This window comes from Garra rufa, chromosome 5, assembly GCF_049309525.1.
Source record: "Garra rufa chromosome 5, GarRuf1.0, whole genome shotgun sequence".
Classification (NCBI taxonomy): domain Eukaryota; kingdom Metazoa; phylum Chordata; class Actinopteri; order Cypriniformes; family Cyprinidae; genus Garra; species Garra rufa.
The window spans coordinates 31,477,554-31,503,608 of NC_133365.1; the positions used below are offsets into that span (position 1 = coordinate 31,477,554).

The 26,055-nt window shown below is 36.5% G+C and overlaps 1 protein-coding gene across 1 annotated transcript in view; it reads left to right on the forward strand.

The window, feature by feature from the left end:
• The window catches only part of LOC141334823 (carboxyl-terminal PDZ ligand of neuronal nitric oxide synthase protein), an 89,351-nt gene that overhangs the window by 33,445 nt on the left and 29,851 nt on the right, over positions 1-26,055 (forward strand). Inside the window, exons 3-7 of the mRNA XM_073840049.1 lie at positions 18,214-18,306; positions 18,431-18,489; positions 18,586-18,694; positions 20,090-20,231; positions 21,929-22,074. Coding sequence (XP_073696150.1) covers positions 18,214-18,306; positions 18,431-18,489; positions 18,586-18,694; positions 20,090-20,231; positions 21,929-22,074 — 549 coding nt within the window. The remainder of the gene's footprint in view (positions 1-18,213; positions 18,307-18,430; positions 18,490-18,585; positions 18,695-20,089; positions 20,232-21,928; positions 22,075-26,055) is intronic.

The window sequence follows — 26,055 nt, forward strand, 5'->3', positions numbered from 1 at the left end:
GCACGCCCTGAGAGCAGCGTCAACACTAAAGACACCTTAGCTTGTTCAGAAGCAAAAGTCACAGGCTATAATGAAAAATTCATAGAGCATTTAGTTAGGAATGCTCTTCAAAGGTTGGGCTCACCAGAGTAAACTTCTGGAGTGGGTAGGAGGGTGCAGCGGGCGATCTCAGCTGTTGTAATTGATTGGTGAGCTCGGACACCTGCATCACCAAAGCCTGCACAGCTCGACCAGTCGCCAGCATCTGTTCCTCTTGTCGATCCATCCGAGAGTTGTTTGCTGACAGAATGTCTCCAAGCGTTGGTGCATCCGCTGAATCCATTGAGGTCAGATCGTTCTGTCAGGAATGAAAGAGAGGATTCACGAACGTAATGCAAAAAAGGCAGTTTATTGAAGTGGCAGATAGATGATAACAGGTAGTCAGAAGTAGGACTGTGCGTTGGAACTGGCGGCTGATGACGCAGGCTCAGCAGACAACCGAAGGCAGGGAATCCAGAAACGGGAATGCCAGGAACCATCAGACCGTAAATCCAAGCCGAGGAGGAACACGGAGAGCAAACACAGGAGACCAGCCAGACGAGACAACACTGAACGATCTGACAACAAGGACAAAAAAAGCAGATCTTAAATAGTCGTACTAACGAGCCGCAGTTGAATCCGATCAGCTCGTCAGCGAAACCAGCCACACCCACACTCAGCACACACACACAGACGCAAAAATGAGTCTGTGAACCCATGAACCGTGACAAACTTTACTCACCTAGTTTTCTTTTCTTCTGCTCACCAAGGCTGCATTAATATCAAAACACAGTAAAAACAGTAATATTGAGAAATATTAATTTAAAATAACTTTTGTTTTAATACATTTTAAAATAAACATGATCTCAAGACGAAAGCACGCCTGTGGGAACTTTTGCGCTATAACTCCAATGCTTTGTGACATTTTAAAATAACGTACCATTTGCACTGCACCTAAACCTATGTGATGGTATGAACCAAAGCAAATGCGGCGTAAAAATACAATCGCAAGCATTTCTTATTAGCTTGTTTTTAAATCTCTTATCTTTCAGCTCTTTCATTGTGAGTCATGTTTTTCACAGGATTCGAACCCAAGGATTATGCATCCTAAATCCAATTCGGTGCCAACTAAACTACCGAGCAAGCTTGTTACGTCCCGAAAGGGAAATATATGGAGCTGTGATCATATCTAAAAAGATTACAAGTGCTCTCTGTTTTACCGTCTCTAGTGTTAATTTCTGTTGGCAACTGCAGGGATATGTACTTATTGGTACATATTTTATATCTTGCAAAAAAGTTCCCACAGGTACATTTTTGTCATGAGATCAGGTAAATATATATAAAGCTGATATTTTTCAGTATCGTTAATCCAGTCTTCAGTGTCACATGATCCTTCAGAAATTATTCTAATATGCTGATTATATTAAGCTAATATGCTTAATATATTTGTGAAAATCATGATTTAATTTTTTTTATTTAATGAATAGAAGAATTGCATTTATTTGAAGTATGTATATTTTATTAAATTGTAAAATGTATTAATGTCTTGTTTTGATCAATATAATTCACCCTTGCAAAACAAAAGTATGTATATATATATTTTTTTTTTAAATAAATCTTACTGACCTCGACATTTTTAATAGTAGTGTATGACAGGTGTACTTGTTTTTTTAACAAAGATCTGCCCTTAATCTATAAAACCATAATCTTTTATATTTAATCTTTGCACAATACATATGACTTGGATGCCAGAGTGCTGACATTGTTGTTCAAGCACAAACGCAGACATGCGCATGGGACAGATGGTGCCCTCATACTTGGCCCTGTTTTCGAAGTTGTCCTTCTGTGTGGACACACGTCCAAACACTACACTACATTAAACAGAATGAACGAGTCATTTTGAACTGTGCTCACACCTGTTACTCTGTTGTCCAGGTCATTCACTGAAGCATCTCAAATGGTAACAATATGTTTTAAGGCCTAAACTAATTGTTAACTAACATGGATTTTTTTCAAAGCCCAGTTCTGACATCTACACAGCAGACAGAATCACAAAGGCAACAATCGCTTTCACTTCATTTCTATCTCTCTCACACACATAGAACACACACACACACACACACACACACACTTGCACACGTAAACTCACTTCTAATGGCTGAGGCTGTTGTTAGCGAGACTGTACCAGAGGGAGTTCCTGTCAGTACACATGTCTTGTCATCTATTCAGTCAAGCACATGCCCTTATGAACTTCAACATCAAAGCAAGCTTGTATTGGTGAGCAATAGAAAAAAATCTGAATTTCCTTGTTCCATTAAATATATCTGTATAGAATTGAGTTTTAGGTTGCCAGTGAAGTAAGAACAACTTTAAACTTAAAGGTTGTATCAGCGATTTCTAGCCTAAAACATAAAGTGTCAAATTCAGCTGACCTTTATTCACGATCCGCTCGCTGCCTGCCCCATAAATTGTCTGTGAAAAAACCGCGTCTCTCTGGTCAGCCTAGGGTCCGAGATATGCCAAAAAAACAATCGGCGCTATCAACACACCACAGATAAACAAACCGTGTTCCAACCAATCAGCGTCAGGGGGTTCGTGTTGTGGACTTTCCTACTGGTGCAGGGATGTGAGGGAGGCGGAGCGAAAGTCCACAACACCAAACCCCTGACGCTGATTGGTTGGAACAATGTTTGTTTTTGCTGTGGAAATGTTGGTAGCACCGATTGTTTTTTTGGCATATCTCGGACCCTAGGCTGACCAGAGAGACGCGGTTTTTTCACAGACAATTTATGGGGCAGGCAGCAAGCGGATCGTGAAGAAAGATCAGATGAATTTGACACTTTATGTTTCAGCCTAAAATCGCTGATACAGCCTTTAAGTAATGTATCTATATATAATTCTTAATATCTAATGCAGATATATACAGTCAAGCCCAAAATTATTCATACCCCTGGCAAATTCTGACTTAAAGTTACTTTTATTCAACCAGCAAGTTTTTTTGACCGGGAATGACACAGGCTTCTCCCAAAAGATAATAACACGATGTACAAGAGGCATCATTGTGGAAAAAAAAAATTTCTCCGCTTTTTATTTACATTTGAACAAAAAGTGGCATGTCCAAAATTATTCATACCCTTCTCAATAATCAATAGAAAAGCCTTTATTGGCTATTACAGCAATCAAACGCTTCGTATAATTGCTGACCAGCTTTTTGTATGTCTCCATTCATCTTTAGCAATGAGCTCCAACTCTTTCCTCCACAGATTCTCAATTGGATTTAAGTCAGGACTCTGGCTGGGCCACTGCAAAACGTTAATGTGTTTGTCTGCTAACCATTTCTTCACCACTCTGTGGAACCAGCAGAGCCCAGATTCATCAGAATGGCCTTGGTGGTGATCCTTGGATTCTTTTTTACCTCTCTCACTATCGTCCTGGCCAGCACAGGTGTCACTTTTGGCTTCCGACCATGTCCTCTGAGATTTTTCACAGTGCGGAACGTCTTCTATTTTTTAACAATTCTTTGCACTGTAGCCACTGGAACTTCAAAACATTTAGGTATGGTCTTATAGCCCTTTCCTGACTTGTGAGCAGCCACAATGCGCAGCCGTCGGTCCTCAGTGAGCTCATTTTTCTTAGCCATGACTGTCCACAAACCAACAACAGAGAGCTTCTGTTTTTCACCTGTTGAGTTGATTAAAACAGCTGTTCCCAATGAATCAGGGTAATTGGGATGCTGTAGAACAGCTTGGACTATTTGGAATGGTATAGAACTTTGGATTTTCCCATAGACTGTGACAGTTGGCAAAGGGTATGAATAATTTTGGACATGACACTTTTTGTTCAAATGTAAATAAAAGCTGAGAAATATGTTATTTCTTTCTGGTTGAATAAAAGTAACTTTAGGTCTGAATTTGCCAGGGGTATGAATAATTTAGGGTTTGACTGTACATTACCATTTAAAAGTTAAGGTTTTTTAAGGTATTTATTTGATTAAAAATACAGAAAAAGTAATATTATGAAATATTATTGCAGTTTAAAATAACCGTTTTCTATTTTAATATACTTTAAAATAAAATGTGTTTCTGTGATGCAAAGCTTCAGTGTCACATGATCCTTCAGAAATGATTCTAATATGCTGATTTATTATCAGTGTTGGAAACAGTTGTGCTGCTATATGTTTTTTGGAATCTGTCATACTTTTTTTCAGGATTCTTTGATGAATAAAATGTTAAAAAGAACAGCATTTATTCAAAATATAAATATTTTTTACCAATATAAGTCTTGACTATCACATTTTATCAATTTATCACATCCTTGCTGAATAAAAGTATTAATTTATTTCAAAGAAAAAAGAAAGAATACAATTACTGACCCCAAACTTTGACTGTAGTGTATATTGTTACAAAAGATTTCTATTTTTAATAAATGCTGTTCTTTTTAATGTTTCATTCATCAAAGAATCCTGAAAAAAGTATCACAGATTCCAAAAAAATATTAAGAAGCACGACTGTTTCCAACATTGATAATAAATCAGCATATTAAAATGATTTCTAAAGAATCATGCGACACTGAAGACTGGATTAATGATGCTGAAAATTCAGCTTTGCATCACAGAAATTAATTATATTTAAAAGTATATTATAATATTATAATATTTCACAATATCACTGTTTTTTCTGTATTTTTAATCAAATAAACGTATCCTTGATAAGCAGAAATTATGTCTTCAAAGTTTGTACGGCAGTGTATCTATATATATCTCATGACTTTACAAGTCTGTGCAAACTTAAAACCTCCCTGATGTTTTCCCAGCATGATTCGCACAGTATGACAGATGCGGGCATGTAACGCATCTATAAAAGATGATGTGTTGACAACAACCTGTTGGAGAAAACCTGAATGCAACATTGTTCAAGGTCTGTTTGTGTCTCTCTCACTATTTCCCACACACACACACACACACACACACACACACACACAGAGAGACACACACACACACGCACACTATGAAATATCAAGCCGTTCAAGAGGGCCTGCTGCACAGTAAAGGTTATTAAATCCCGTCCATGGGGTGTGTGACATCAACTGATTGGCCCTCGTTCCATTCCCAGCAGGTAGCTCTGCCGACTCAGCTTCCAAGAAATGAGTTCGGAAGTCTGTTCAGTGTTCCCTCTCTCCCTGTCTGTCGCTCAGTCTCTCTCGCTCACTTCCTCAAGTACACGCTCTGTCAAAATGACACACACTCCCCATTGGTCTGAAGTCAAGCGGAAATCCCAATCAAGCAGAGAAACTAACTCGCTCTCAGCATCCCATGCAGGTCAAGGTCGTTTCCAATGGCAGCGTCTAGTGGAAGTAGTTCTTGCATCTTAGTGCCAAAGGTAAAATTTCTAAGAGAAGCAACAGACAACATTACAAATGCATGTTTTTGTTGTGGAAGGAAGCAGTGGTATAATAACAGACATTTTATAAGTACTGTATTTATTTAATAACTGATCTCACTTTTTTTTTCCTTTCTGGTCTCTATTTACCAACAAGTAGCCATGTTGTCAATTAGAAACTGATATTTGCACATAAGTTATATGATATTGTGTATTTGTTTTCTACATTTAGCTTACAATTTCATTTATTCTGAGTAGTGTTGTCATGATATTTGAATTTTTAATTAGTGCTGGGCAATAATTAATCATGATTAATAACATCCACAATAAAAGTTTTTGTGTATATAATATGTGTGTGTACTATGTATATTTATTATGTACAGTCAAGCCCGAAATTATTCATACCCCTGGCAAATTCTGACTTAAAGTTACTTTTATACAACCAGCAAGTTTTTTTTTTTTTTGACCGGAAATTACACAGGCTTCCCCCAAAAGATAATAAGATGATGTACAAGAGGCATCATTGTGGAAAAAATTATTACTAATCTTTTATTTACATTTGAACATAAAGTGGCATGTCCAAAATTATTCATACCCTTCTCAATAATCAATAGAAAAGCCTTTATTGGCTATTACAGCAATCAAACATAATTTCCTGTAATTGCTGACCAGCTTTTTGCATGTGTCCACTGGTATTTTTTCCCATTTATCTTTAGTGATGAGCTCCAACTCTTTCAGGTTGGAGGGTCTCCTTGCCATCACCCTGATCTTTAGCTCCCTCCACAGATCTCAAGTGGATTTAAGTCAGGACTCTGGCTGGGCCACTGCAAAACGTTAATGTTTTTGTCTGCTAACCATTTCTTCACCACTTTTGCTGTGTTTTGGGTCGTTGTCGTGCTAAAATGTCCACTGGTGCCCAAGGCTAAGTTTCTCTGCAGACTGCCTGATGTTGTTGTTGAGAATTTTGATGTATTGCTCCTTTTTTATGTTGCCGTTTACTGTGATTATGTTCCCTGGTCCACCGGCTGAAAAACACCTCCAAAACATTAGATTCCATGTTTGACAGTGGGGATGGTATTCTTAGGGTTGAAGCCTTCTCCATTTTTCACGCCAAATGAAGGCTACATCATTGTGGCCAAACAATTCAATTTTTGTTTCATCTGACCATAAAACAGAAGACCAGAAGTCTTCTTCTTTGTCCAGATGAGCATTTGCAAAGGCCAAGCGGGCTTTTGTGTGCCTTATCTGGAGAAGTGGTGTCCTCCTTGGTCTGCATCCGTGGAACCCAGCAGTGTGCAGTGTTCGTTGGACTGTCTGCCTTGAGATGTTGCCACCAGCACAGCCCAAATTCATCAGGATGGCCTTGGTGATGATCCTTGGACTCTTTTTTTTACCTCTCTCACTATCCTCCTGGCCAGCACAAGTGTCACTTGAATCAGGGCAATTATGTAAGGGATAATGTACAGGCAGCCGGTAGTTATCCCGCTTATTACACGGCTACTTGCCACATAAGGAAAAAAACTGGACATGAATATGAATTTGAAACCTTTTATTGGCATATTTGTTTTAAATTAACATTTTTATCCTTCCGCGAAACGATATAGTACCACGTGACTAACATTCAAATTATGTACGTTAGTAAGACAATTTAAATAGATTAATGTCGAAATTTTCCATTGTTAATTGTGGTTGTCCAGTGTTTGTCACAAGATGGCGCCAAACGGTAATCTTTGTTGGCACGGAGGGATTTTAAACATACAAGTAGTACCAGCTATGTGTTATTACTTTGGAGCGGTGATTATTTGAAAAGAACGAACCTGCAAATGTCTCAACTGACCAATCAGAATCAAGCATTCCAAAGAGCCGTGTAATAAGATGCTTTAGAACAGCTTGGACTATTTGAAATGGTATAGAACTTTGGATTTTCCCATAGACTGTGACAGTTTGCAAAGGGTATGAATAATTTTAGACATGCCACTTTTTGTTCAAATGTAAATAAAAGCTGAGAAATATTTTTTTTTTTCCACAATGATGCTTCATATACTGTATGTGTGTGTTTTTATCTATACAATAAATATACACAGTATACAGACATATATTATTTAAACAAAAACTTTTATTTTTGGATGTGATTATTTGTGATTAATCATTGGCCATCACTATTTTATGTAATACCTTGAACAATATCAATATTCAATACCATTTTCAATACCACAGGGTAAAAACCCTGGGTAGTAGTAGTAGTAGTAGTAGTAGTAGTAGCAGTAGTAGTAAAACTAATAATTATTATTATTATTATTTATTGTTATTGTTATGACACAAATATTTAATACAACTGCACTTTAAAATATAAAAGGGATATTTTAGTACATTTATAGTAAGCATGTTAATTATTTTTCAAAGAGAAATCAATATTTTTCACTACACTAGCAGGACATTCTGACAAAATGAGTTTAATTTGAGACAGAATCAACCAAAAATGTCCTTTTTGGTCTTTAATTCAGATTAAATTAGCCATAGTATAGCTTCATATCAGATCATTCAGTTTTCATTCATTTTGTTATTGTTTTCATTTATATATATATATATATATATAATATTGTTTTGGACAGTGACATGATGACACTGTCAAGCTTCCACACAGATTGAGCCGAATGATTGATACTTTAAACCCTTCAATTTGTTAGGTCTTTGGGTGATTGTTGAAAGGCAACCTCACAGGCCTACAGCCTCTTTCCTGTCTTGCTCCTGCTGTTGTCTTAGTTTGTTGCACTAAAGAACTGTTGGGTAGAATTGGGTGAAAAGAATCAACCCCCAAAATCTCACATTTAAAGACTGTTGCTAGGATACAGCCTTTAATTGATTGTGATTGTCTGTATGAATCGTGACCCAGATTGCATTTAGACTATTCAAAGACTTTCTTGAAAAGCTGTATTTGAGGGTTTCATGGTTCATGATCATTCTGCTTTTAGCCATTACTGCTGGATAATGGGATAAAACCATTAAATCCATGTGTATTTTGTACTGCAGTAAAAAGTTCTTGCAAATTTGAATCTGTCATCATGTGTTAAAGAAAAAAATGTTCTTTTTTATTTTCAAGCCCCTTTTTTTTCCAGTGTAGTCTTCGTAATACAAGTGCACTTGTTTCTTGAGTGTTGAGGTGCTGAGTACATGCTTTTGATGACTGTCTTAACAAACAAATGGAGGTGTCACTTGTTGTCAATTGTTTTCTCTCATATGCTGGTATCTGAAACCACTTGCAAGCAGAGAGATCTGTAAGAAATGTTATGAAGTGCTGAGTATGGTGGCTTTGTCAGCGTCAAGCCCACTATGCAGATGCTGCTTAACAAAATGTAAATTAGACATAGAAGCAAGACAGGATTATAGCAGATGTCTGGATTCAGCTCTTAATCCCAAATTTGAAGTCTGACCCCCTTGTTTTCTGGGGGAGGTCTTTAGCTCTAAAGTTTTTTTTTATTGTTATTATGATTTTTTTTGTGTGTGTGTGTCAGCCGCAGCTTTTAAAAATTTCACTGAAATGTTTATGCACAGAGAACAATGGCTATGCAGTATATCTTAAATATTTCAATGCACTTTGCACTTGAGCGATAAGAAAGATTAAAATTTAATTCTTGCTGACTCCTTTTGTCCTTTAAGAAATGCTGACTCAAACCGTGAATTATAAAAAAAGTAGTTGACTAATTTTTGATAGTTTCAATTTTGACATCTTGACTTTTTTGCAAAAAAAGGGGGCAAAAGTGGAGCAGGTTTGAGTGAATTGTTGTCATGGGGCAAGCAAAACTTAAAGATGTTGAGTTATAAACTGCTTGTGCTTAAGACAAGAACAACCACTTACTATGTGTTAGGCTATTAGTATTGATTTTTTAGGGTGATGAATGAACATATCAAATATGATTTTTAATCTTTTTCTTTACTCATGGATTGGATTGTTAAACGTTAAGATATCTTTCTACAAAACTGGATAAAATTCAACATACTTGTATTTGCTGGATTATAAATGCTGAATAAATCGTTGCCTTGGAATTGTCAGGTTCTATCGTTTTTGTCAAAATATTCTTATTCTATGACAATTTATGTACATTATGTGATGTTTCTTTTGTACGCTGTGTACATTTTGGGCCTTTTTTTAAGATTTATTTTTTTATTTTTGCCTTTATTGTGATAGGACAGATCAGAAATTACAAGAAGCGAAGTGGGAGAGAGATTGGGGGCCGGGATCGGGAAAGGTCCTCGAGTCGTGATTCGACCACGGGACGCTCGGAGTGCAACGGCGCTGTATGTCGGCGCACTGCCCACAAGGCTATCGGCACCGACCAGGCCTTTTTTTTTTTTTTTAGAAAACGAAAAGGGTTCTACCCAGGGGCGGCTGGCCCATGGTGGGCGAAAGTGCATCGCCCTCCTTGAGCCACACGAAAAAATAGAGGTGAAAAAGAGTCTTATTTTGCTGGTCCTAGTCTGCATATTACGGTACAATCAACAGCCTGAATGTCACTTTCCAACCTAAAACCCCGCCCCCTTGGGGCGATCTCAGTCAGATTGAAAATCGCCCCAGCCGGTCTCATAGAGTTATATTGTGAGATTTTTTTTTCACATTTTGAACCCTACAATGCATTTCAATAGGCATCGGGAGGGCTTGCCCCAACGTGATTTCGTAATACGCACTGATGCGTGCTCAGTGTTGCCAGACGTACGATAATTATCGTATTTGTACCATAATTTTGACCTCTGTACGATGTACGATCAATAATACCACAATGTACGATAATTTCAGAATTTTGTGACACCATGGTTGTTGTAATTATAGAGCTTCTATTCTCAAAGATCTAGCTGTGTGGATCCTACGTCTACCTTCATGATTGTGAGGAGACGTGAACGTGGCGTTACGCATGTCTTTCATCCAAACTTCCGTCTTCTCAACCAATCATCATAGAGAATGGCTCTCTCTCACGAGCACAAGTTAATGTTCCTGTCGCACTTAGGTCAGTTGTTTCAAAACTGAGGTTGTTAGTTTAACATAAAGTATAGAAAATGAGTGCTGAAAAGGATAAATAGCTGTAACATCTAGATAAATATCTTTATTTTGAACGTTTGACTCAAATACGATAATTTTCTCCCAAATACGATAATTTTGAGCTTCTGGTACGATACTTGGACATTTCCAATCTGGCAACACTGTGCGTGCTCGAAGATGTACAGCACGCAGGCGTAGCGAGACGTCTGAATGCATTGGCCATGCTTTCAATGGAGAGGGAACTTGTCAGGAATATGCCTGATTTTAATGAGAGGGTAATTGATCACTTTGCCTGCTTAAAAGAGAGGCGAGCAAAATTTCAATACAAGTGATGTGTGTTATTAAATAGTGCATTGTTTATGTTATCACGGTCGTAGCCAGCTATGAGGTCACCGAGGTCCGGACCTCGGTCATTTTTTATATTCAAAAATAAAATGTCAAGCTCTTTGAATGATTATTTAGCCGTTTAAACCTCCTAATATCACATAATTGTATGCAATTCATGTTGCTGCGAGAAGCTAGCGCAGTGAACGGGGCTTGAGAACGCGTTGAGTGAGAGCGCGGGTGCAGCAGCCTCCGTTTGTTGCCAGATCCACCTAATATACATGTTTTTTGACTCGTTTGTCCAATTTAGTGTGACACTTTGGGACGTTTATAAAGTGGAAAGTTGAACGTTAGTTTTATGCCAGTGTCATTATTCTAACGTTATTTTTATAACTTGTTATAAAATAAAAATTCCCTCAGCTAAAAAAAAAAAAAAAAACGAACTTTCCATGTAAAACATTATACTGAATAAAAAATCTTTCACAATCATGTCTGTCTATTTTGAAGTTTAGGCTATACGTAGTGCATTTGTGGGTGTTATTATAGCACAATTCTTAACACCACTTCGGACCTCACTAATTTTCAAACCCTGTTTACTGTTGTATTCTTCAGATGTTGAATTGTAAATAGTTGTATTGATTGCATATTGGCAGGCAAATTTATACTGAATATGTTCTGAAAAGATTTGATTAATTCCAGTTTTAATATGAGAAATAAAAAGTCTTTAATTGTACAGCAGTATTTTTTTTGCTTTTTTTTTTTTACTCTTAGAGGGCAAACTAGTTGATGACAATGTGTCTCTTGATGGCCATGGTGGAAGTGTTTCAGTGTATTTGAGACCATTGCGAAAAATGTAATACAGCTATTCAAAATACTGTACAGTTTGTACAAGTCATGCCTGATGTTGCCATCTAGGAACAGGGAAACCAAATCAAACAATGTAATGTAATGCTGTAAAGTTGGCTATCTGAATTTTATCATAATTTTACCCATTAAAGCGGTTATCTTTACCATCATCGGAACAGTTGCCCCCCCAGAGATATTTGTCAGGAGCCGCCACTGGTTCTACCTATAGAAGTCTATGGAACCCAAAAACTTTGAAGCTCAATATCTCAAAACTGCTCAGAATGCAGATAGAACCTTCCAAGGCGACAAAATGTGTTAAAATTATTGCATGCATGCTGTTTCACATGCTCCTTCTTTTTAAAAGTAGTGTGCAGTATGAAGTATACACTGTGTAGTAGTGTTGTAGCACTCGTGACCAGTCTTGGTCTTGAGACCAATCTTAAGACCATTCTTTGATGGTCGTGGTCTTGTCTCGGTCTCGACAGCATTTGTACTCAGCTTTGTCTTGGTCTCAGACTAAGAGGACTCTGGATTTTGTTTCAAGACCGTTCAAAACCAGAACTGTGGGGATATCACTAAATTGCCAGTAAATTGTCTGATTTTATTACAAAGATCATTAATGTGATTGGATGCTTCAAATGCAATTAATAACTAATTAAATAACTAAATAACACAAATAAATTTATTTGATTTATACCAGTGGATCTCAAAATGTTTAACTTCATTGTTGTTCTCAATATTTGAAGGCCTTCCTCCACTCACCTAAAATATTTTAGAGCTTAGCATGACTAGAAAGATGCATATTCATTATAAAAAATAAAACAGGTTCAAAATATTTATTAGTATTTGGTTAGTTTATTTGAATGCTTGTTTTGTCTTATTTTAAATAATTTTAAGTCATCTTGAGGCCCTGCTTGGAAGTTTGTTGAGGCCCCATAGTGGCCCGGCCCCCTAGCTGAGAACTGCTGATTTATACTGTTATGCCAAGTCAGAAATTATTGAGGGATTGTGTCAAAAATGTCACCAAAATTAATATATACACCCAAAAAAAAAAAAAAAAAAAAAGAAAATATTGTTGCAATAAAATTGTTTGAGAGGGCTTGAGTGTATGACGAGAATTTTTATATTATAATATGATATAATTAAGCAAGACCAAAAACTGTAAAAAAATATATATATGTATACATACATAATATAATAATATATATTGTTTTTATACAAACATTCAATAAACATTTATGTTTGTTTAAAACAATATTCTCAACATCATTTATCCATTTGTAATTCTATCAATTCAGATGCAGCTTCTGTGCCACCATTGCAGTGCAAAAATGTTGTTAGAGATTTTATTTGATTGGTAACAGCTCTGTAAGTGTCTTATTGGTGTATTTAATACTTATTTCAAAAAACAAGGCATTTCTCAGGCAGTAAATGTGGATGCTTGAGATGTATTTTGAGCAGTGCTGGGCTGGTCTTGGTCTCGACTCAGTCTCAACCTGCCTTGGTCTTGTCTTGGTCTCATTTCCTCAAATTCTTGGTCTTGTCTTGGTCTCAGATTAGGTGGTCTTGACTACAACACTACTGTGTAGTAGTGTTGTCTCGATACTGGAATTTCTAACTTCGATACGATACCTTGAAAAATATCAATATTCGATACTATTTTCGATACCACAGAGAAAAAAAAACTGCCACAATATTAAGGGGGTAAATTTCTTTTTTAATTTAAAAATAAATATAACATACAGTCAGGTCCATATATATTTGGACACTGACACAATTTTCATAAGTTCGGCTCTGTATGCCACTAATAGTTTTAAAAATGATACAATCAAGATGAAATTGAAGTGCAGACTTTAAGCTTTAATTCAAGGGGTTGAACAAAAATATAACATAAAATGCTAAGGAATTACAACCATTTTTATACACAGACCCCCCCCCCCCCATTTTCAGGGGCTCATAAGTAATTGGACAAATAAATATAATCATAAATAAAATGTTCATTTTTAATATTTTGTTGAGAATCCTTTGCAGGCAATGACTGTCTTAAGTCTGGAACTCATGGACATCACCATAGACTGGGTTTCTTCCTTTGTGGTGCTTTGCCAGGCCTTTACTGCAGCTGACTTCAGTTGTTGTTGGTTTGTGGGTCTTTCTGCCTTTAGTTTTGTCTTCAGCAAGTGAAATGCATGCTCAATCAATTTGAAATCAGAAGATTGACTTGACCATTGCAGAATATTCCACTTTTTTTACCTTTAAAAACTCCTGGGTAGCTGTTGCTGTATGTTTTAGGTCATCGTCCATTTGTACTATGAAGAGCCGCCCAAACAACTTTGCTCCATTTAACTGAATCTGGGCAGACAGTACATCCCTATACACTTCAGAATTCTTCCGGCTGCTTCTGTCTTCTGTCAAATCATCACTAAACACCGGTAACCCAGTGCCACTGGAAGACATGCATGCTCATGCCATTACACTGCTCCACTATGTTCACAGATGATGATGTTGTAGGCTTTGGATCATGAGCTGTTCCAAGCCTTCTCCATACTTTTTTCTTCCCGTAATTCTGGTACACATTGATTTTAATGTCAGCAGTCCAAAAAATGCTTTTCCAGAAGTGGCCTGGCTTTTTTTAAATGTTTTTTGATAAAGTCTAATCTGGTCTTGTTTGCACCTTGTGGTAAACCCTCTCTATTTTGCTCTGGTGAAGTCTTCTCTTGATTGTAGACTTGACAGTGACACGTCTACCTCCTGGAGAGTATTCTTCACTTGGCTGGATGTTGTAAAATGTTTTATTACCATGGAGAGGATCATCCAATCATCCACCATACTGTCGTCTTTTGTGAACATCCAGGCCTTTTTATGTTGCTGAGCTCACCAGTGTGTTCTTTTCTTCCTCTCAGAATTCACCAAACTGTTGATTTGGCCACTCCTAATGTTCCTGCTATCTCTCTGATGCATTTCTTTTGTTTTTGAAGCCTAACAATTGTCTGTTTTACTTGCATGCAGAGCTCCTTTGACTGCATGATGGGTTCAGAGCAACAGCTTCCAAATACAAATGGCACACTTAGAATCAACGCCAAATCTTTTACCTGGTTAATTGATGTAGAAAAAATGAAGGAATAGCCCACAACTGTCCATGAAACAGCTTTTGAGTCAACTGTCCAATTACTTATGGTCCCTTAAAAAAGGGGGGAGGTACATATTAAAGAGCTGTAATTCCTTAACCTTTCTACCAATTTGATGAGACTGCCCTAAAAATTTAAGTTCAGAGTGTACACTTTAAGTGTACCCATATTCATTGTATAACTGTAACTTGAATAAGTTTTGGTCAACAGCTAAAATAATAAAAATTGTGTTAGTGTCCAAATACATATGGACCTGACTGTATATTAAGTCTAGAACATGACAATGAGTTACAGTATATGCATATGTACACTGCTACAGCCCTGTTCAGCTTCTTAGCTTCATTTGAGTTTGCTTCATACTTTCTTAGCTGTTCAAATACAACTGGTAGTGTAGGTTGTAAACTTTTTTCTTTTTAGACCACACTTTTAAAATTAACTGAACTATCTAACTAATCTCAGAACTTAAGTTAATGGTAAAAGATATTTGTTAACATTAGTTAACATGACTAAACAATGAAAAATACGTCCAAAACATGTATTAATCTCAGTTAAAAGTTAGTTTAAACTATCATTTACTAATACATGAACTAATTAAAATCTAAAGTTCTATCTGTTAATATTTTTTATTGGACCAGAGCTAACATGATCCGTTGTATTTTTATTACCTACGGTTATCAAAGATTGAAATTTACTGAAACAAATGCATTGCTCATCGTTCATAAATGCTGGTTAATACATTAACATTATTTGATGAACAGATTTTAATGCCAGATTCATAATCACCGATCCATGCAAGCAAACATGCGTGCATCACACACGAAAACAATTTTACTTAATTTTTAAAAATAAAGTTAAATAAGCACAGTTAATTTACATTTGACCGCAGTTAAAGTATTTACTCGTCTAAGATTCCTCAATCAGATTATATTAACGAACTACGGTAAAAAACGGGACAACACTCATATCAGCAACAATAATAGGCAATCTTATTTTATGATTCAGTAATGTTAAAATGAGCACATTACCAACCTCTCGAATTTTTTTTTATATAGATCCGGGTGTCTGTCTTTCAGGTGCTTTGCGAAATTAGTGGTGTTATTAGCGCCTTTTGTTAGCACTGCTCTGTAGCAACTCTTATTTATTGGCTTGCTTGTGTACTTCGGCTTTCCATGTTCATTTGCTTCATATCCGAAATATTTCCAGATAGCACTCCTGCTGTGTTCTTTATCAAACAAAGCCGGTCGTGGGGTCGACGCACTCGCCTTTCTATTCGCTTCACTTGAAGACGAGACAGGCACTGAGGTCACGCCTTTGTGGAGAAGTGAAAGTGACAGCTCGGCTAGTATCGATACTTCGGGAAAATTAGTATTGGTACCGTTCAGATATTTCAGTAACGATATTTATCGTAATATTTATCGTAGTATACTAGTATTTTGAATGTCACATTCAAAGACATCTATATGTATTTGTAAAATATAAAATCAAATTTTGAGTGGATAACCACATCACATAATCCAGCAAGGACAGAGGTTCTTCTAGAGGTCTTGGCATGTGTACAAACATACTGTACAGAAAGGATGCATTAATATTTAGTGTGGCCTTTAGATGCTGACATCCAGAGCTAATTATACAGAAGGTCACATCATGCAGTCAGGAGCTGTTTCAAAACATAACAGGTGAAAGTGGTATCCAAGGACTAAAGTAAGCAAGTGAACTTAAGAAATCAAGGTACTATATAGTATACAGTGTTATGTTTATTTGTGTTCAATGGTTTTATTAATTGATTTAATAATATGGTGCGACCCTCACATATTACTACCTTTCTCACATGCTCTGTCTCAAATGCACTAGTATGCGATAGAATAGACAGAGCTTATTTATGATTTTTATGAGTTTCGACTGGTTGTGCTAAGAGTGATATGAATGTGACAACCTGAAGGCTGAATGGTCAATTGGTGTGGAGCATTTGACAAGTAGCCTTATTTTGTATTCACTCCCAGCCATGTCTTGTCCCTCGACTCCCAACTTCTTTCCTTTTGCTTTTATTTTGTTTGGTCTTGAGCTGTCCTTGGTCCTAAACACCTGCACGCATACTAAGTAATGCGCATCTCCGGTCAGAGGGCATTCATTTCGAAGCACTTGAAGTTCTGGCTGAAGTTACCTTTTCAGAAAGCTGTAGTGTAGTATAAACATTGTCCCATGTGTTTTTCCTAGTTAAATTATTAATATAAAATAAGTAAAATAAATGGGATGTGGCAGATTTAAGTTGAAATGCCTCCCTTGTCCTTGGGACATTGTGTTGTCTTCAGTTTATGTGCTGAGCCTTGTAAAAAATGGTCAACATTTCCTTAAGTACAAAATAACAGTGTTTAGCTTAGATATGTTCAGCTCAAAAACAACAACCACCACACCAAAACAATTTATTCTGGTTGAGTACCATATGTTTAACTTTTAAAGAGACCGTTGAGCCAGTGCCATTGACTTTCATAGACTGAATTATGACAAAATGTTAATTTTTGGGTGAACTATCCCTTTAACAGATGCTATTTCCCAAGGCGAATTACAAATAGATGAGTAATTTAACACGTTTGGTCTAAGTGAATATAAGCATCTCTTCTCGTTCTAATAGAGAGCTTTGATGGTGATTAACTCTGACAAGGTAGTTTAAAGTTTTAGCAGCTTCAACACACTCAAGCTCTTCAGCAAGACTAAAGGTTTGTCATCTGCACACGTGGACAGACCTGTCATGTCGTTTTCCTGTAGTACATCTCATACAGTCTTTATGCTTCCACCATCGCTCCTTGTTTTCCTCTGGCCTACAAGAGATGGAGAGATCAGCATTCCTGCAAATGAATGTAGCTCTCTCAGTTCAGTCCAGGACTTGACTTCAATAATGAATAGGAAGACTTTCAGCAGAAATGATTCATATCCAATGCAACGAGTTTCAAAGAGCTTAAATAGTGCCAATCTGAATCATTCAGACTGAAGACATTTGAAATAACAAATTCTTGGAATCATTTCATGCAAAGTTGAGTGACCGAACAACAAAAGATTTCAGTTTCAATCAATCTGTTCTTTTGAACTTTTTATGTATCAAGGATCATTTGACACTGAAGACTGGAGTAATGGCTGCTAAAAAATCAGCTTTGCCATCACAGGAATAAATTACATTTTAGAAACCATAAAAGAAACCAGTCCCTTGTTTCTACATCAGTGTCTTTCAGACAGTTGTTGTTCATTGTAAATACTTCATTATTATGCAATTTTTAATTAGGCTCTCAGGACTGATTGTTGATTCATCTGTTTTCATAATTTAGCAGTTTAGGTGCCAATGAGTACTAACTGATTTAGAATTGGTCCCAATACTTTAGCTTGCATCTTAAAGTTTTAGACATTTGAAAACATTAGAATAGGCAGCTGTGTTTTGGCTCTGACTGGTCTTTAAATACGTCGCTTCATGAATTTAAATCACTCTGCTTTTTCCTTTCAGTACGAGTTTAAGGCGAAGAGTGTGAAGAAGAAGAAAGTGAGCATAGTGGTTTCCGTAGACGGAGTCAAAGTGGTGCTGCGCAAAAAACCCAAGGCACGTGTGACTTCATCAGCTCTACACATTAGAGTAATAGAAATGAGATGTTTTTATTTTTGTTCACATTCATAATGAGCATTTGCAGTAGAGTATCTGACATTTGCTTTGTTTTGACCTGAAGAGGAAAGAGTGGACATGGGATGAGAGCAAGATGCTGATTATGCACGACCCCATATACAGGTAAGACTCTGAAAATCTGACAGAATAAATTGTGTTTTGAATTAAAGTATTAATATTTGCTTATGTTTACTTTTTTTCTTTTCTGTTTCCTCTAAGGATCTTCTATGTATCCCATGATTCTCAGGATCTGAAGATTTTCAGCTACATTGCCCGTGATGGATCCAGCAACTCATTTAGATGCAATGTATTCAAGTCCAAAAAAAAGGTAGAGCAGTCTGTGTTACTCGCTTTCTCTCTGCCGCTTTGCCCCAGACCAAAGATTAATATCACGCATGGCATTTTTTTCAGTCCGTCTTGTCCTTGAGCAAGTGATGAGATTTGTAGAGGGCATTAACCTTGATACACTTCACCTATTTGTCTCTGTTGTTTTTGCTCTTCCTTTTATTCTTTGCCCTTTGATTTTTTTATGGATTTGCAGTAGAACAGGCCCCATAATGGAAAAAAAAACTACCTATGAAGGCGAAGTAGAAGAAAATGATTTCATATGATAAAATTAAGAAAAAAAAGCTATTCTGTAACATAGTGACCAAAATATTTAGAAATAACCTGAATACATAGACATATATACAGCTGAGGTCAAAAGTTTACATACACCTTGCAGAATCTGCAAAATGTTAATTATTTTACCAAAATAAGAGGGATTATACAAAATACATGTTATTTTTTTATTTAGTACTGACATAAGATATTTCACATAAAAGACATATTGTCCACACATGAAAATAACAGCTGAATTTATAAAAATGACCCTGTTCAAAAGTTTACATACACTTGATTTTTAATACTGTTTTTTTTTTTTTTTTTTTGTGATAGTTGTTTATGAGTCCTTGAACTTCCCACTGAAATATCCTTCAGGTCCCACAAATTATTTTGTTTTTTTTTAGCATTTTTGTGTGTTTAAACCCTTTCCAACAATGACTGTATGATTTTGAGATCTATCTTTTCACACTGAGGACAACTGAGGGACTCATATGCAACTATCACAGAAGGTTCAAATGCTCACTGATGCTCCAGAAGAAAAAAACAATGCATTAAGATGAAGGGGTGAAAAGACGGGGGGTAAAAACTTTTTGAATTTGAAGATCAGGGTAAATTTAAACTTATTTTGTCTCCTCGGAAACATGTAAATATCTTCTGTAACTTCTAAAGGGCAGTACTAAATAAAACAAATATGGTATTTAGGCAAAATAAGAAAAATGTACAAATCTTCATTCTGTTCAAAAGTTTACTCCCCTGGCTCTTAATGCATTGTGTTTCCTTCTGAAGTATCAGTGACAGTTCAGGACAAACAAGGGACTCATGAACAACTATCACTAAACAACAACAACAATAACAAAAACAGCTGTGTATCATTTAGGTAACAACACAGTATTAAGAATCAAGCGTATGAAAACTTTTGAACAAGGTCATTTTTATAAATTCAACTATTATTTTCTCTTGTGGACTAAATGTAAATATTTATAACACATACATATTTCTTATTTTATAATTATTTATCAAATGTAAAAAAATAAGAATATTTTGATATTGTATGTTATGCGTATATAGGATTGTAAATGTCTCTGAATCTCTGTAATCTTTTGCCTTTATTCTCTCTCAGAGTCAGGCCATGCGCATAGTGCGGACGGTCGGTCAGGCGTTTGAGGTGTGCCATAAGCTGAGTCTGCAGCACGCTGAGGAGAATGCAGATGAACAGCCAGACGGCCAGAGCGATCAGTCTGGAGAAGAGCCCAGCCCTGAAGGTGAGACCATGCCATCGCATCAGAGCATTAGTGCCTAAAACACATGTCATCATAGAGTAAATCAGATCTGTTGAGTAGTGCTGGGCAGTTTGACAAAAATCTGTATCATGGTTTTTCTTAGGATTCTAGCGGTTTCAAGGTTTGTCGCGTTTTATATGAATCAGAATGCATGAAACATCTCAGAACCACTGCATTTTAATCACAATCCAAACATGTTAAATTTTAAATTTTAACATTTAACATGTTAAATGTAGCATGAACAGTTTTGGATGTAAATTAGATTTTATAATTTCAAAATTTAAAAGCAAAAACAGAATGACCTGACTTGAGGTTTATCATTATGCTATGAAAATAAAACAGCAGATGGGCTGAAGGAGAACGCAAATTCACTCTCTAACAGCAGGTGGCGCTTATAGAACAGCAATGATACAGCATTTCTTTGGTTACCGCTGTAAACAAAGCAGTGCTGCGCTTTTAAATACTACATTAATATGCATTATACGGAGGTAAGATGAAAAGAAGATGCCAGAGTTCCTCTCAGAGATACATTCATATACGTAGGATTTTCTTCCAATATTTTGCGCATCGTAATCAGTGGTCTTGCTCTGCCTGCTACAGTATAGGTGCATTCAAGCTATACCGTAATTACTGTGATTACGACTTGTGAACTGGGAGTTTTCTCAGAGACCACCTCAGATTCATTAGGCGCTATGTTTAGGCATTAGTGCAATAGTTCTGAATTCAAGTTCAAGGGTGTGAACAGCTCCAAGCAGTCATGTGTTGTGAATGCACTCGTCTTTAGCATTTCTGACCGTTATCGGCAGTTGACAATTGGTTTATTTGCCCAAGTAAAAGGTCCACTGAAGTGCTTTGAAACGCGCAGGGTTATTTTATGTGTTGACGTAATTTCATTTGAAACAAGAAGACAGGACGGGACATATCCAGCACTCCCACCCCCTTTTTTAAATAGCCAATAGCATTTCATTTATACCACAGCTTTAGTCAGAACCGTTGAGCTGGGAAAAGCTGCATTTGACAGCATATGACAGACAAAATCTCATCCATATCACATTATCTATATATAAAATAGCATTTTGTGTAGAATTCAAATGTGTTTGATAAATTTTGTGGTCTGTGTCGAGTTATGCATATGATCCGCTCCACGCTATTGCACTGTATAGTGCACTACATGCCATTCACCAAACAGAAAATGCAAATTCTCTGAACAAGTGACCGATTTCAGCCACAGCTTCAGCATCTATTTATAGTGTTTGAATGCTTATATCTTCTAAATTCAAATTTGTCATTGATTTGGAGCACAGTAGCTTATAGATAACCTTAAGGCTAACATATTCATACTTAAAGCAAAAAAATTTTTTATTTTGATTTCATGGGGACTTTAAAGAATGAATTGTGTGTTATTAATTGCTCTCTAAATATTAGTCAGAAGTGTATGCAATTAATAGGTGTCCCCTCTCAATTAACAATGCTGTCTATACTGCTCAGCCACAAAAAAAAAATCACACCATGTGCGTAATTTAAACCGGTTTTCCGTTTGAACCATATATTGCCCAGCACTACTGTGGAATACAGCATTTCTGTGATCTGTCTCTTGTGATATTTGAACGTATTGATAATTGTGTAACTTATTTTTTTAAGTGTGCATCATATTCTTAAAAAGCTGCTGTTGTTTACAGCTCGTCAGCTGACTGGCATGGAACACGGAGTAGATGATATCACTGGAACGGACTCACATTCCACAAAGCTCAGTGAGCAGGCTATGGATGACATTCTTCAGAGTCTGTCAGAGCTCAGTGTGGTCAAACCTGGACAAACCCTCCAGGTGAGAGCGATCTGGAGTATGAGCATGACTGAGTGGATTGTCCACAAGAGAAGCTCTTGCATCATTTCTTTCCACAGACGTCTGTCGAATATCGCTTGTCAGCTAGAAATAAGGCTGTTTATAAATGAAGAGGAAACCCCTTTTACTTCCTTTCTCATTTGTTTTTCCCCTTTATCTCAACCTTATTCCTCCTACTGGGTATTCAGTGATACTGTTATGTTGCCTCAGGCCTGCACAATAATTTCAAAATCTTTGCCTGACTTTCACCACTTAACTGTGTCTGAAGTGGAAATAATATCATACAGCCTGGGACAGTGAGACAGGAATTTCACTTAGCCAGCAACAAAGTCTGTATATTACTTAAGTTTAAACACACTCATACAGCAAGTCTCAGCTGAGTGAGCAGTTTTACAAACTTATGTAGGCTAGAAATCATGCTGTGAGGTCAGGATAAAAGATTTTGGACCCCCTTTCATTGTTAATTTTTTGGTTTTGTGACAGTATTTTAATTTCCCCTCAAATTCAGCATGTAACTTTTCCTCATTTTTTTCTATCTTGCTTAATTTTTTGGTGAAAACCATGATACTTCTCCCAGGATTTTTTGATAAATGCTGAATAAAATGATTAATTTCAAATCAAAACCTTATTGATAAAGTAAAAAAAAAACATTAATTACAAAATAAAATTAAAGGCATTTAAACAAACATATTTAAACAATTTAAACATTAATTCAACATGTTATCATGAAATATAAGTGCTTTTTATAATTTAAATAATATATTATTATTATTATTATTATTATTATATTCATATATTATTTATTTATTATTAACATCTGTTATTCTTGTATATTATTTACTTATTCTTTAGTATTGTATTGTTATGAATTATTTGTCATTTAAAGGCAAACTGTCCAGTCAGGTTGATTTGGCTGCATTTCCATGTTTATCAGTTCATATACCATGCATCATGTAAGTTCAGATTCAAAACTTGTTTGATGTTTGATATCTCTCCATCGTTCATTACAGAAATTCCCAGTGCAGAAAGGCTGCCTAGCCTGAAAGCAGATAATGCATTCATTCATTTTACATGTGTTCATTTAGCAGCAATCAAATTCATAATGCATTCATGTGTTCCTTGTCTAGCAAACATCAAAGATCCAGTGGTGTTCCATTAGCTTTGCAGCTGGCGTTCATGACAAATGGATCTATTGGAGGATAAATGTAGACAGAATGGGAACATTCATTTTTGCAGCGTCCTCTTTTATGCTTTTTTAAAATGTAGTCCTTAACTGTTATCTTTTTGCCATCCTACTTCTGGAAGATATTCCAGTGTGCACAACGGAGATAATGGACATGAAAAGATTGTTTTCATGAGCGGGTTCATTTTGGCAGGCTTACTTGCTTTTGCAGACGTGCTGCTGCTACCTTTATCCTCTGTCTCTTCTTGCTCTGATATTTCCCTGAAATTAAACCTTTAGCTCCTCCTGGTGGTTAACATCAGATATCACACAGAAAGAGGAATTATGTTGTTGTTTTCATTGCTATTTCAAGTTAAGTTGTGATAGTTTCATATTTGGTGTCATGCGCATATTTACTCTGTGAACTTTCTCCTTCCTGAACCAAAACATTGACATGACTTCTGTTTTGAAACGTATTTGTGTCTGTCTTATGGTGGTTTAAAGAGTGTCATGATTTGTTTTCACATGCAATACCAGTCAAAAGTTTTTAAACAGTAAGATGTTTAATGTTTTTTAAAGAACTCTCTTTTGCTCACCAAACTTGCATTTATTTGATTCAAAGTACAGCAAAAACAGTATGATTTTGAAATATTTGTACTTTTTTTCATTACTCCAGCCACATGATCCTTCAGAAATAATTATAATATTCTGATTTGCTGCTCAAAAAACATGTATTATTATGTTGAAAACAGCTACTTAGAATTTTTTTCAGGTTTCTTTGATGAATAGAAAGTTCAGCATTTATCTGAAATAGAAAATTTTTGTAACATTATAAATGACTTTATTATGATTTTTGATCAATTTAAAGCATCCTTGCTGAATAAAAGTATTAATTTCTGTCATTTACCCCCCCCCCCCCCCCCCAAAAAAAAAAATATACTGACTACAAGCTTTTGAATGGTATAGTGTATAGATATCATACAGATTTCAGATAAATGCTTTGGATATTTCTATTCATCAAATAATCCTTAATAAAAAAATACTCAACTGTTTTAAATATTGATGATGATGACAATAATAATATTCTTTTAAGCAGTAAATCAGCATATTAGAATGCTTTCTGACTGAAAATTCAGTTTTGATCACAGCAATAAATTAAACAGTTATTTTAAATATCAAAAATATTTCACAATATTACTGCTTTTGCTGTATTTTGGATTACAACATGCAGGCTTGGTGAGCAGAAGAGACTTCTTTAAAATATATTAAAAATCTTACTGTCCAAAATCTTTTTACTGATAGTGTACAACAAACAAATATTCTACTTTATAAAGTTTAAAGTCAGTAAAAATGCAATTCAGAACACATATTTAATATTTACACAGACTTTAAACTATAATGAGCAACTCATAAACTAAAATAAGCAAATTGCTCATAGTGATACACAAACTAACACAGTGTACAAGTTATATATATATATATACATACAGGTCCTTCTAAAAAAATTAGCATATTGTGATAAAGTTCATTATTTTTTGTAATGTACTGATAAACATTAGACTTTCATATATTTTAGATTCATTACACACAACTGAAGTAGTTCAAGCCTTTTATTGTTTTAATATTGATGATTTTGGCATACAGCTTATGAAAACCCAAAATTCCTATCTCAAAAAATTAGCATATCATGAAAAGGTTCTCTAAACGAGCTATTAACCTAATCATCTGAATCAACTAATTAACTCTAAACTCTAAAGATTCCTGAGGCTTTTAAAAACTCCCAGCCTGGTTCATTACTCAAAACCGCAATCATGGATAAGACTGCCGACCTGACTGCTGTCCAGAAGGCCATCATTGACACCCTCAAGCAAGAGGGTAAGACACAGAAAGAAATTTCTGAACGAATAGGCTGTTCCCAGAGTGCTGTATCAAGGCACCTCAGTGGGAAGTCTGTGGGAAGGCAAAAGTGTGGCAGAAAACGCTGCACAACGAGAAGAGGTGACCGGACCCTGAGGAAGATTGTGGAGAAGGACCGATTCCAGACCTTGGGGGACCTGCGGAAGCAGTGGACTGAGTCTGGAGTAGAAACATCCAGAGCCACCGTGTACAGGCGTGTGCAGGAAATGGGCTACAGGTGCCGCATTCCCCAGGTCAAGCCACTTTTGAACCAGAAACAGCGGCAGAAGCGCCTGACCTGGGCTACAGAGAAGCAGCACTGGACTGTTGCTCAGTGGTCCAAAGTACTTTTTTCAGATGAAAGCAAATTTTGCATGTCATTCGGAAATCAAGGTGCCAGAGTCTGGAGGAAGACTGGGGAGAGGGAAATGCCAAAATGCCTGAAGTCCAGTGTCAAGTACCCACAGTCAGTGATGGTCTGGGGTGCCATGTCAGCTGCTGGTGTTGGTCCACTGTGTCTTATCAAGGGCAGGGTCAATGCAGCTAGCTATCAGGAGATTTTGGAGCACTCCATGCTTCCATCTGCTGAAAAGCTTTATGGAGATGAAGATTTCATTTTTCAGCACGACCTGGCACCTGCTCACAGTGCCAAAACCACTGGTAAATGGTTTACTGACCATGGTATTACTGTGCTCAATTGGCCTGCCAACTCTCCTGACCTGAACCCCATAGAGAATCTGTGGGATATTGTGAAGAGAAAGTTGAGAGACACAAGACCCAACACTCTGGATGAGCTTAAGGCCGCTATCGAAGCATCCTGGGCCTCCATAAACACCTCAGCAGTGCCACAGGCTGATTGCCTCCATGGCACGCCGCATTGAAGCAGTCATTTCTGCAAAAGGATT